General features: G+C 37.8%; 1 protein-coding gene across 2 annotated transcripts in view; it reads right to left on the reverse strand.

Annotated features, from left to right (window-relative positions):
• Positions 1-1086: 1086 nt before the first annotated feature.
• The window catches only part of LOC122230069 (interleukin 1 receptor accessory protein), a 125160-nt gene continuing 112313 nt past the window's right edge, over positions 1087-13933 (reverse strand). For both annotated transcript variants that reach the window (XM_042955736.1, XM_042955737.1), the window contains 3 exons: positions 7064-7207; positions 5319-5462; positions 1087-2746 (listed from right to left, as the gene is read on the reverse strand). In XM_042955736.1, the coding sequence (XP_042811670.1) occupies positions 2379-2746; positions 5319-5462; positions 7064-7207 (656 nt within the window). In that variant the 3' untranslated portion in view covers positions 1087-2378. The remainder of the gene's footprint in view (positions 2747-5318; positions 5463-7063; positions 7208-13933) is intronic.

Genomic DNA, 13933 nt, shown 5'->3' on the forward strand with positions numbered 1-13933 from the left:
GCATTTGATAAAGTTTCATATCAAAGACCAGTATATAAATATGAAAAAGAATATCAAGAAGTTTCTAGGGGTACCCAAAAGCACTTGGGATAAATACTGAATCCGAAAGTGCAGAAAGAATGCAGCGTTGGCAAGAGAATGGCCACCTGTGAGGGGACTGTCCCCCATTACCTAAAACTCATGCAATTGACACTCAAAGCTTGTCTAGTGTCAGCTCTCTCCTGGTCTTGTGGGTGAAGGTTAACAGGAGGAGTAATTGTGGTTTGTAATAAAGAAAAGCATTAATAGACAAAAAAGATCCAAGGATGACTCTATACCATAGTTTTATAGTCAAGAATTCATGAAGTTTTTCTTTTCTTCAATTAAAAATAATACCTTTACTATAGAGAAATGATTTATTATGTACTTTAGTGCTGCAGAAGGGCACTTAAACATAGGATATAGTTTTAGAATTGGTTATCAACATAACACTGGGATAAGGGTTCCCTTAAATTATGGATTATGGTGTTTCATAGGATACTCATGCTTTTCTATAGGTATTTTATTTTCCTTTTCTCTATTACCCAACAGGCCAAGTAGAGATTTATCTCCCCAATAGCTGAATGCTGAGATTACCACAGCCTAGTCTCTAAGTATGTGTATGTACTTATGACAAAGTAGATGATCAGTTAATTCCAGAAGTCTGGTCACTGCCTAGCAGTGACCATAGAAGCTCTGTGCCTAACAGATTCCACTGCACCCATACCAAATGTAGCAGCAGTAAGTTATTTATACTAATTTAGGGAAGGCAAGAACTAACAACAACTACTACTCTGTGAGCTATGAATTTACAAATGATGTACAGAAAACCATGATACAAAAGCACTACAGTAAAAACATAATTTAAAAACTGGACAAGAGTTCCAGTGGTTTGTAATATTGTGTCAATAGCTATTTAAAGTCACATGCTTGTGTACACATGTGTGTGCATATATATATATATACACATATATATACATACGTATACACACACATATATACATACATATATACACATATATAATCCATGTGTATATATATATATATATATACAATGTAGATATACATACATTTATAACTCATGTGTTTGTGCATGTGTGTGTGTGTGTGTATGTGTGTGTGTATATTCACCACTCTGTAAACTCTGGACTTAGTTTTCACTTTTCCAAGTCCTAGTAACAGTACAATTTTATTTAAAATAAAAAAACAAGTTTCATGGAAGACACTGACTTGTTTAGCATGAATGTATTAACTGTACTAGTGAATAAAATATCGAAAATACTGGGTGGTCCAGTTAATTCTCTTAGAATATTAATGTTAAAAGCAACTCTCAAGGTCACTGAGTCTAACGTCCACATTTTACAATGGGAGACAGAAGCGAGTGAGGAGAAATCACTTTCCTAATATTCACATTAGCAAGGCTGAGATTAAAAGACAAATTGCTGAACACCCTGTTCTGTGCTTTTCTCACAAGCCAGTAAATGCCCTAAAAGCATTTTGCTGTTATTTCACTCTCTATTAGCACCATTAGGAGAAGCTTCCTGTCAGACTAAGCCAAGGGTGGGGCCACCTGCAAACTCTAAATGGTTGATAGGAGGTACCATAGGCAGGGGAGATGGAGTGACAAATATGGGTCGACCTACAGTTATCCAGGAGTTTACTGAAATAAAAAACAAAAAACAAACAAAAAAAACGTATGGTATATTTTTCAAGTTGACAAATAGGACATCAATGACCTGAGAAGGAGGACACAAGGAATGTAGTAGAAACCACAGGTGAGCCCTTTAAAACCATCATAAGGAACACTTTCAGTTACGCTGCTGCTCTGTATAGTCCTAAAGGGGTGCCCGTCTGGCCTTGAGGGCACGCTGCACAACACAATGAGCCGAAGAGCTCCTTGTCCTCAGCTAAAACAAATGTGGGCCTTCATTCTCTTTTTAACTGATGAGTAAAAATGAAAAGTACTTGGAAACTCGCAATGACCTTGTTAACAGCTGAGTTATCTTTAAGGGGTCTCGAAATCCACAGCCAAAGGCTGCTCCACAACGTTAAGGTGATAAAACATGAGTGAGAAAGGGAATGGGAGACGTGGAACAGGGACGGAGGAGGCAGAGAGGGGAAATTCGCATCAACTAAGTCTTTGCCTGCAAAGAACATTTGCATGTTGCATGCCATCAGACATTAGTATTGCCTGAGGAAGCACCACGACCAGTCATAGTCACCCTGAATTTATCCCTCCGGGGAGGCTTGGACAGAATTGTTTTCTGTCTGTGAAACAATACGTTGGGAACAAAGAAAGGGGACTGTCTTCCTTCCTGGAGTGCCCTTGGTTCTTTTTACCCATTTCGTTATTGTCCCTTTCATACATTTTTCAAGGATGCATAGGAGAGACCCTGCTCGCCACTTCTAGACCACCTGGAGCTTTTCTTCACTGGCATGGCCACCTGCAGCTGCTTCCAGAACCTGCCCTGTGGATACTTGGATTTCTCCCCTTTCCATTTAATGACCGTGAGCACCGTCTTAGCCCTCTTCAGCTCTTTCACCTTCGTCTCCTTCACCGCTTTGTACTGTACTAAAATGACGTTGATGTTGCCCCGAGAGGCCATGTTTTCTAGGCCAGCCTTGAGCTCCAGGAGGGCTTGGGTTCCCTGGAGCACGTAGTTGGGGCTTAGGACAACCAGGAGGCGTCTGCTTTTCTGAATGAAGCTCAAGGTCTCATCTGTGACAACTGAGAAAGAAAACACCATGGGGATTAGTGTTGGCCAAGAATTCCCCAAAGCCTGGGGCTTGGGGAGCAAGTGTAGGGATCTTGGGGTAACAGCCTGGGAGTTGAGGTGAAACTTTTACCAAGAACATTTGCGACAACTTAATCCTTAGATCCACTCACTCTGTCCAATAAATGCCACACTCCTCCAAGGTACTGAAAACGACATGCATATATTCCGCCCCAAAAAAGAATTCTTAACAGGCATGAAGCCAAGTATACTTCTGTGACCTTGGTCTTCAAAAGCTTTATGAGAAATAGATGAATTGTACAGAAATCGATTTCTTCAAACCATGTGGCATGCTGCAGCCCAGTCAAATCAGCTCCTGAGCCCTGTCAAATCAGCTCCTGAGCCCTTTCTCCCCAACGATACCCCATGTGGCTTCTCTCTAAAGCCAGTGGGTGTTTGAAAAGATAATCATCATAGACAAAGTCATGGAAATTCATTTCTCACCAACACAGGAAAGCAAGAGTAGGAACGTTCATTTTCTGAAAGTCCCTCTCTGTTGCCAGACTCCTGCCTGACTCAGACTGGTCTATGTCCTTAGAATAGGAACTTTAAAAAGTCTAGCTAACTGAATGGCATTTTGGCTGGCATCACATTCTCAGCTCAGCCTTCTATTCTGCTCACTGCTCTGGAGTCTAAATTAGTCCCTGGATCTTTCTCCTTAAACTCCTATCATTACTATGAAACCGTGTGTTTCAGCAGCTGCTAGCTAATGTGTCTGCCTTCACTAGCAGGCAAATACTTTCTTCAGGTCAGAAAAGAAGAGGAAACAGGGAAAATGGAAATTCAGTGTAATTCTATTCTGTTATCAAGGGCTCTGATTAGTTCCTGTCACTAAATTCTTGGGAATAATCCATCTCCTCAAGGCTGTTTATCTAGGATTGTATAATCCTTTACCTGGAGTTTAAATAGGAGCCAAGTCCAGGGAATACACGAGTGTTGTGGGAAGCTATTTCATGGCTTACGATACTCCCCTAAGTAGTCGTTTTGCCCCTTCACCTTCAACAGGTACAGAGGCCAAGGGGAAATACCTGCAATTAAAATTCCATGTGCAGTCTGGAGGAGAATTGAGGAATAAGTAATTATGTACTTGAGGCAGTATTGCTGGAGGCAGGCCATGTATACGCATGGAAAGAGACCCAGAGGCAAAGAGGAAGAAGAGTGGCAGAGAGGACGTGGCTCACAAGGACCCACCATCAAAGCAAGATGCAAGAATAACTGTGGAATTTGAATCCTTCAAAGGATTGTCAACCCCTACTGGCGGGCCATTGTTATACTGTATACCTCTATATAACTTTTCACCAAGTGATCAGTATTTGTTGAATGGCAGAATGAATGAATAAATGGATGAATAAGTGATTTAGGACTTTAAGTCTTAAAATGAGTGGAATTTGTCCTTTAGCTATTCAGTCGAGTCATCATTTCCTGGCAAAATGATCCTGAGAGACACATCAGCTGCAGAACACAAGCATGATGGACTTCTAGGTGATGGCAGGAGATAAAGTAAGTGGTCCGGCTAATGCAAGATGAGCGTAAACATTTAAGTCTACTTTATATCTCCATTATCCATATAATAGTTTCAAAAACATCTCAAATGGCTAACATAAACAGGATTTTAGGGGAGGAAAATCAGTTTGTTGTACTGAAGATCAGACACATTACATGCATTGCAACAGTACAAAGTTTAACGGAGGGTTTAGGAATGCTATTATGTATTTATTAAAACAGACTCAAATGGACTGTCACTTTGTATGTTACTGGGTGGATCTGAAAATTAGGGATGTACTTTTCCTTGAAAGCATTCAGCAATTCAAGTTTCTTTTTTTTTTTAACTACTAGAATATACTGGCCTTTGTAAAATTTTAAATTACATCTCAAATGTATAAGCTGATAGAAAGGAAGAAACAGACCTAAGAAAAAGGGGAATATGAATAGCATTGGCTTGCTAGAAAGCAAAAGTGAAGAAAAGGAAATTAGCAAATACCACAGAGAAAATATTCTGATTATTATGAGTGAGTACTATAAAGAGAGATTCCGTGCACTCTTTTCACAAACTCATTGTTAGTAAAATCAAGTACACCTCAGCCTTTGTAAAAATGTTGTTTAAACTCAGTGTTTGTAAAAACAAAAAACAAAAAACAAAAAACAAAAAAAAAAAACATTCTAGGGAAACTAATGCAGATTTGCTTAAACCTTCTACATATCTAAACGTGTGTAAGCAGAGCATTTAAAACTGAGGTATTTAATAGAGTTCTAATCCACTGTGCCTCCACACTTTTCTGACACTGAGTTCTTAAAACTTACAAGAGGAACTATTTTACAACCATAAATGGCACTTGAATAATCTACAACTCACAATGTAATTTTATTCCTAAAGAAGTCTCTATCTATTACATCAAACAATTGGATGTTAAATATCCAAAGATGCCAACATAGAGCTCTGCCATGACTCTCACACCTGACCCCAAACTAAGGGTTCCCTTTGCCATTCAGAGGGTGGCATCACTTGTACTCATGTGAGATACCTACTTCCCCCAGGCAGACTGTCACGGTCAAAGATGCACAGCTTGTATCCAAATTCATTCTCCAAAACTCCACGGAGGGTCAGTAACACAAACTCTTCTTCCTCAGCATTCCTTGCGTAAGATACATAAATATCATATTCTTTCCCATCTGGCAAAAGGAAGAGAGATCGAATATAAATTAGAAGAGTTTCTCAGTAGTATTGCATTTTTTTTCTTGAATCAAACTTTTGCATACTAGACATTTTTCCTTTTTTTTTTTTTTTACTGTATGAATTATCTGACAGATTTCATGTGATTTCCCACCTGTGACAGGTCTCCAGGCAAAATGACTATTTTAAGGTGTAATTACAAATTTTGTCTGATGTGTATACTACTCTCATATCACTAAGTTTAGTTTTTATAGTGGAGAATAAATGAGATTTGGCTCATTTGACAATGAATTAACACAATCAGGAGGCAAATAGTCAATCATAGATACTGGCAATGAATACCATACAGAAAATTTACAGTTCCTGTCCTAGTTTGTCACTCACTGATATATTAGAATTATAAATTGAGCAAAACTTTCAGAAACTATCTAAATTATTTATACATGAAAATAACCACAATTAAAAATATACTTTGATTTGGGGCACCTGGGTGGCTCAGTTGGTTAAACATCCGACTCTTGATCTCGGCTCAGGTCATGATCTCATCGTTCGTGAGTTCAAGCCCCTCTGTCAGCACAGAGCCCGCTTGGAATTCTCTCTCAACCTCTCTCTCTCTCTCTCTCTCTCTCTCTCATTGCCCTCTCCTCCCCACCTCAAAAATAAATAAATATTGAAATATATATATACATATATGTACATATATGTGTGTGTGTGTATATATATATATATATATATATATATATACTTAGATTCAATAAACCCATCTTTCCCAAAGTTGCCTGATTATAAACATCACCTCTCAGTAAAAATACAGGTTCTGTGTCTCTTCCACAAACCTACCGAATGAAAATCTTCATGGGATGAGTCTAAGAATCACTATGTTTCATTGTTCCATGCCTGTCACCAGGCAAATGTGCACTAGTGCAGTGCTTCTAAGACTTTAATGTGCACCTGAATCATTTGGGAATATTGTTAAAATGTAGATCCTGACTCAGAATAGGGGTTAGCTTAATAGCCTCCTTTTATCAGGCTCCCATGTGATGCTGATGTTGCTGGTGCATGGACCACCTTTAAGTACAAAGAGTGGACCTACACTGTCCAGTTATAGGAGACACAGCTACACGTAGCTACCGGACGCTTGAAATGCAACTGGTCTGAACTGGGATATGCTGTAAAATTTAAAACACAACGCATGCCAAATTTTGACATTTTGACCACAAAAAATAAGATTAAAATATCACCATCAGCTTTTAAATATTAATTATATGCTAAAATAATAGTATTTTGAGTATATTGGGTTAAATAAAGTATATTATTAAAATAATTTTCACTTTCTTTTTACTTTTCCTACTGTGACTGCTAGAAAATATTAAATTACATATGTGGCTTGCATTATATTTCTATTTGGACAGGCTAACCTAGACTAAACACATATTGAGCCAAGGAAGCAAAATAATATACATTAGAAAGATTTTCAATAGTAAGGGCCGAAACAAAAGATAGTTAGATTAAATCTCCCAGTTATTCTAGCTTTTATCAAGTCAACATGCTTTCTGAAAAGGACAGTTGAAGGTATTTACATCTAACGTTCATTACTCACCTAAAATGGTTTCATCTGTTCCAAAATGAGCCCGGTAAAATAAGACCATCTCCAGCCAGTAAACGTGGTAAACAACAATGAGGATCACTACCAGCAGCACTGTGGCTCCAAAACCACATGCTAATTCCACTGTGTATCTTGGAGCTATCAATGGAGTGAACAACAGAGAAACAATTGATTTTTACGTGGTAATCACGCTGGCCTGTCATCCTGCAAATAGTTGGGTAAGCTAAGCAGCTGGGCCATGCTCCTGACTTGTATGTGTGAACAAGCAGAGATAACGTGATAGAGATTAAGCACTAGGTTTTAATGCCAGACTGTGTCATAGTTCTCTTTTTGTTTCCAGCAACTGACACAGGCGTTCTTAACCATTAGATGACTTGAGGGGACTTTGATGTTACATAAATTAATACACATTAATGGCATATAAAGGGTATATTGTATTCATTTTAGCATTGGGCAGGATTTAGAAGGTCATCTCATTCAGTGCACAATCTGATAAGTGAATCTCCTTAAAAATATTTTTGAAAAGTGTGATTCCATCTTCCATTTGTCCATTTTGGGGATGGACTCCTTATTACTACCTAGACAGACCATGAAACTGATAGAATTTTAATTGTTGGAGGAGCAGTTGGATTGAGTGAAAATCTTAATGTGTTTCCATTAGTCTTAATTCCATTTTCTTTTCAGTGCCATTTGGAAGAAATTTAATTACCTTTCCTATAAATTCAGAAAAAAGCCTCAAAAATCTTATTTTCACTGGGCAGAAACAGAGGAATCTAGCAAATGCTAAGTATGCTTGGCTTTGAAAGTATCTCTCAGGTTTATAGTTCTAGGATACACATTCTGAAGATTAACTTGTAATATCCAGGCATGGACAGATTCCCACCTAATCCGCTTACTTTTATATGATAGGCATTTTAGCAGTTTCTTTGGAATTATCAGAAATAGAATAAGATGATTCCTGACTTCCTAGAAACTAGATACGTATTAATTCAGCCCTGTAAACAAGGTCTCTTATGATGAAACCACCAGCCACTCGTCTCATTTACCATGGCCTTTTCTTCAAAAACATCAGGAAGATTTAGCTCTATGTCTTTGCTCATGCTGGGACTTCTGGCGAGAATAATCCTTTCTCTTTCTTTAGTTTTCAAGCCCATGCTCCAATGTCATTATTTCGTATAGGCTTTCCTAGAATAAAACTCGTCTTGCACCTGACATCTGCCTGGCAGCAATTTCAACTCTTCTCAATGTTTGTAATTGTATTAGAGCATTTGTGTTATATTTTAATTTGTCTACAGGCTTGCTTCTCTACTCTCTCTTGCTTCCCACTAAACTATACTTTTGTTGTCTTCTAGGTAAAGACGATGTCTTCTTCATCCATCCTATCCCTAGAACACAGAGGATCCCAATGAACATTTCCTGATATAACACCATATACTTCTGGGATATTTAAAAGAAATCTAGTCCTCCAATATCAGCAACTTCATTTGGTTGCCTTATTAGCTTGTGATAATGAAGCCTAAGTGTTTGAAGAGGGAATAGAATAGTTGGATCTGAAGCACAAGTGGCTTAAATTGTGTATTAGTTGACTTGACAATTACTTATTACCATCTATTATTTGCCAGATGCTGTTGCAGACACGACGGTGGATAAGACCAAAAGGATTTCTGCCTTCTTAGAGTTAACATTCTAATGCAAGGAAATAAATAATAAGACAACTAATGTTAGGTAGTGATCAGTGCTATAAAGGAAATAAACCAGGGTAATGTGACAGAGGTGACCGAGAGGCTGGGCTGGGCAGGAGAGGTGTATCAGGCCAGGTAGTGAGAAAAGGCTTCTTTGATCGCCTGAACATCGTGTTAAGTGCTTGCCAAGGTGAGGCACAGAGGAATTTTGTTCAAATCTGGGACTGTTATCTAGGCTCCCTGATTCCAAAGTCCAGAGATCTTTGGAGAGCTCTGCCATGAAGTTTAATTATTGATCATATACTAGTGGAAAAATCCCTTTTAAAACAGGTATCTATCCTACTGGGGAAATGGTAAGCAGCCTGGAGCTGAGCCTGAAGTTCTCTAATTAAAGGGCAGATCTTAGAGTTTTAAGTTCATTATCCTAAACTTGGGATGCTTATCCTATCTCAGAGATAGTATGGAACTCCGCAGTGCAGAATTATTACCAGTTATTCTTGTTCTCATTCCATGAATAATGATGTTTAAAATAAGAAAACTCCATCATCAAATGTCAAAAGCTATGTCGGTGCAGTTGTTGAGCATTTGCTAAGATCAATTTGGGTAGCTGGCATGAAAATTGCTGTGTCCTTGGTATTTCTGAGCACACGTTATGTTAACAGCACACTGGGGTAATTCCCATTGTCATCTTCATTATTTGCTCAGTTATTCTTGCTCCTCTGGCTGGACATTTTGTAATTGTGAAAAAAAAGAGGTCAGTGAATGCACTTACCTGAAATGGATTAAGAAATATATATTTATGTATATCAATAGATATCTTGCCTAATGATCAAGAGGTCAATTACCTTCATGAATTTCCCTCTGCCACATTTATTTTACTACTGCTTCTTTTCTTTCTTTCATTTTTTGTGGGGATTTTTAATTTGGTTTTGGGTCATTGAATTACATGTGTCATATTTATAGATCGCATTTTGTGGGGCCATATTGATGATATCAAGAAGTTCCTAATGCTATTTAACTAATTGAACTCTTAAGATAAATAATCCACAGGGCTGAATTTCTAAGTAGCTTAAACCACATGCAGGAAATGTTCTAAAAAGCTTTCCTATAAAGCTTTGCTGGCTTGCAGGGAAAGGGTGACCCTCAGCCCACATTTTCTGTCTGCCCCAGCTGGACCTCTGATGTTTTGGCATAAAGATTTTACTGTGATGCAATCCCAGACAAAAGGGTTTCCAATCAGGAAAGAGTGATGCAATTTGACCAAACTGGACTTCTAAACCGCGTCTCTCTTTGATCTCACTTATAATTGATTTAGGATATCGCCAAATTTAGCCACTTGCTCTGCTGTAACTCCCTGAATCAGAATTCCCTCCACTCCTTTTGCAGTTCTACAGTAATAACAGGTTCCAAAGTTCACATTTCCAGCTACCGCCCTGAGTTAAACTAATCCAGGACTTTAGCTCCAGTCTTTTACCCTGTTTCAAGCTCTTGATCTACAATTTTGTTTCTCCTTGGAAACCTAACTTATTATTTTTAACTTTATTAGTTGGGGCCTTACTATCCACTGAGTCTCCCAGCCCAATAGCTTCTCGGACTCCCAGGTATTCCCTGCCACAGAACCTGTGTGTTCTTTGCTAAACTGCTGAGACTTCTTGACAATTTTGGGAACCATGTAATGACAATTTCCCTGAATTACAAACTATTAGAATGCTTTGTCTATATGATAGTAAACCAGAGACGTATAACTGAATTAACTTGCAGACCTGCTTTGTTTGACTACCATAGTGTGGTAAAATTTGTGCATTTGGCCTTAGAGAAGCAATTGACACTGGGATAGCCTCCTCTCCATAATATTTACAATGACAGTTTTTTCTAAGGTGGATAAGTGGCAGATGATCTGTGTGTGATCTGTGGGAGAAAGGACACAACAATGTTGAGCCCCACCATCACCCTAGTTTTTTGCCTGAAGGCACTTTTAGACTGTGGCATAGAAAGGGGAAAACCAAAAAGAAGTACAGTCATCACAGTGAGCTAAGGAGACAGAAATCAGAATTCAGAACTACTGACTTAGGGTGAATTTACAAGCCTGGGCAAAGAGGGAAGAAAACTGTGTAGAAAAAGAGCTCTATAAATCTGCAAGGGGTGACCTCAAGTTTTTGGAAAAATATAAAGCTTTGCATTGGTCGATGACACTTCACAAGATCAGGCAAAGAACAGTTACTAGTGAAAGAAAAGCTACCAGGAAGGGGACAACTGCTAGGAAACTGGGAATTGAACAACTGTAGGTGCGCATGCAGGACTGGGGCACTTAAGACTGGAGTGAAGAAGCTTTGGGTAGCTCCCCATGTGTTAAGCAGAGACCCCAGTCTAGATAAATCCAATCTGGCCTTAAAGAAAAGGCTATTTTTTTCATATGTAAGGTCCTGCAAAGATAAGGAGGACTCTTAAAAAAAAAAAAAAAAAAAAGCTGTCAGACAAGTAAATTAACTACCTGTGAGAAAAAAGACAACACTCACTTTAAAAACTCAGACACTCAATGATGCGGCATACATAACGGCTAGCATATGATTAAAAAACAAAAGAACAAAAAGCAAGAAAAGACCCATAATCACAAGAAAAATCAGCCAATAAAAAAAGAAACAGAATCAAAATTGACAAATACGATGGAATTAGCAAATTAGCACCTAAAATGAGTATTATCAATATTCCTGTTGAATTAAAAAAAAGATGACAAAACAGATGAATGTAGGGGAAAGGAAGGAGAAATAGAAAAACAAACAAGGAGGCAAACCCTAAGAGATTCTTCAATACAGAGAACAAACTGAAGGTTACTAGAGGGGAGGTGGGTGGGGGATGGGCTAAATGGGTGATGGGTATTAAGAAGGGCACTTGTTGGGGTGAGCACTGAGTGTTGTATGTAGGTGATGAATCACTAAATTCCTCTCCTGAAACCAATACTACACTGTATATTAACTCACTTAAACTTAAATAAGATCTTGGAAGAAAAAAAAAAAAAAAAGAACAACTAAAAAATATCAATAGGGGTATTTTTATGGAGAAATGGAAATCCAAACACTGAAAAATACAATTCTGAAATTTAAAATTCTTCAGATTAAACATCAAAAAATAAATGATTAGTGGAAACTAGAAACTACCCAAATTGAAACACAAGAAAGGATAAAATAAAAATGAGAATCTCAGTCATCTGTGGGACAACCCCAAGTGGTCTATACTAAATTTAACAGAGCTATTAGAAGAAAAGGAAAGAATGAATGAATGAAAAAGTGAGCAAAACATATTTAAAGAAATAATGCCTAAATTTTTCAAATTAAATTAAAAACATAAACTTACAGAACCAAGAAGTTTAGAAAAATTTTTTAAATGTTTATCTTTCAGAGAGAGAGAGAGGAGAGGGAGAGAGAGAGAGAGAGAGGGAGAATGTGAGCGGGGAGGGGCAGAGAGAGAGAAAGACAGACATAGAATCTCAAGCAGGCTACAGGCTATGAGCTGTCAGCACAGAGCCCAACATGGGGCTCAAACTCAAGAACTGCAAGATCATGACCTGAGCCAAAGTCGGACACTTAAATGACTGAGCCACACAGGCGCCGCGGAACCAAGGAGTTTAAAGAACCCTAAGATGCATTCAAATAAAACCACACCAAGAATTTGTTAAATTTCAATAGATACTCATTATATAGATATAGAAGATTACTCTCTCACACAGATAAAAGCCAGCTACAAAAAAAACACCTATAAATAACATCATATTTAACACATAAAAACTGAATGCATGTCCTCTAAGAAAAATGCCAAGTATGGTCACTCTGATAACTTCTACTGTTCATGGTACTGGAGGTGCAAGAGAGTGACAGAGGAAGAAACAAGTCAAAGGCATAAAGTTTGGGAAGGAAGGAGTAAAAGTATGTTTATATCTTGTAAACATGATCAAGTGTATAGAAAATGCTAAGGAACCTAAAAAACAAAATAAACAGAAACCCTATTTAATCAGTGAATTTGGAAGTCAGAATACCAAGATCAATACATAAAAATCAATGAACTCATTCATTTCTATTTCCTATCAATGAGCAACTGAAAAGTGAAATTTTCAAAATACCATTACAATAGCAACACAAAACATTTAGGGGTAAATTTAACATGTGTGTAAGACCTGTACACATAAAACCAAAAATTAAAAAAAAGCTGAGAAAAACCAATGATAACTAAATAAATTGAAAGGCACATAATGTTCATGGATTGGAAATGTCAATACTGTAAAGATTTCAATTCCCTCCAAATTGGTTTACAAATTTAATACAATTCTAATCAAATCCCAGCAGGCTCTAACATAGAAATTCACAAGATAATACTAAAATCTATAGAAAAATACCGTTTTCAGAAATAGGTAAACTCTTCGAAAAGAAAAAAGGAGGAAGACAACAGTTTCTGACTTCATCACTTACGGTGTGGAGCTTGATTGGGATTCTCTCCCTCCCTCCCTATCTCTCTCTCTCTGTCCCTCCCCAGCTTACAGGTATAGTGCTCTCTCTCTCTCAAAATAAGTAAGAACATTTTTTAAAAAGGAAGACTTTAAAAATAAGTGCTCAGCATCATTAGTATCTGAAATGCAAATTAAAAAATATAGTGTGATACCAGTACCCATTTACTAGCATGGCTAAAATTGAAAACTCTGACAACTTCAAAAGGTGGTAAGAATATAGGTAGAACATGGGAATTTATATTCATTGCTAGTGGAAGTATAAAATAGTACAACCTCTTTGGAAATAGTTTTGGCAGTTTCTCATAAAGTTCAACACACATCTAGCCTTAGCTCCCACCTGTCTCCTCTATAAAACAACTGCATGTTTAACATGGTTACGTTAGCTGTGTCTCCTTTAATACTTTGCTGTAACCGACTAGATGAAATTGTGCCATCCAAAGAGCTATTAGGTCCAAAGACCTACCCAAGTAAATTCTTATTTGGAGCCCTTCCTGTCATCTTTTTGAAGAAAGACATAGAATGCTTTGTCAACGAATCCAGAAGGATCCTTATGTATAATGTATTAATATGAGCTCAGGTATCACCACTGAATTGCAGCATTGCCTGGTCCAGAACAGAAGCCAAGTAACAAACACACACCTCTGGTACCACGAGATGTACGCAGACCAGACTAGATTATCTGTA

The sequence above is a fragment of the Panthera leo genome, chromosome C2 (genome assembly GCF_018350215.1).
Source record: "Panthera leo isolate Ple1 chromosome C2, P.leo_Ple1_pat1.1, whole genome shotgun sequence".
Taxonomy (NCBI): domain Eukaryota; kingdom Metazoa; phylum Chordata; class Mammalia; order Carnivora; family Felidae; genus Panthera; species Panthera leo.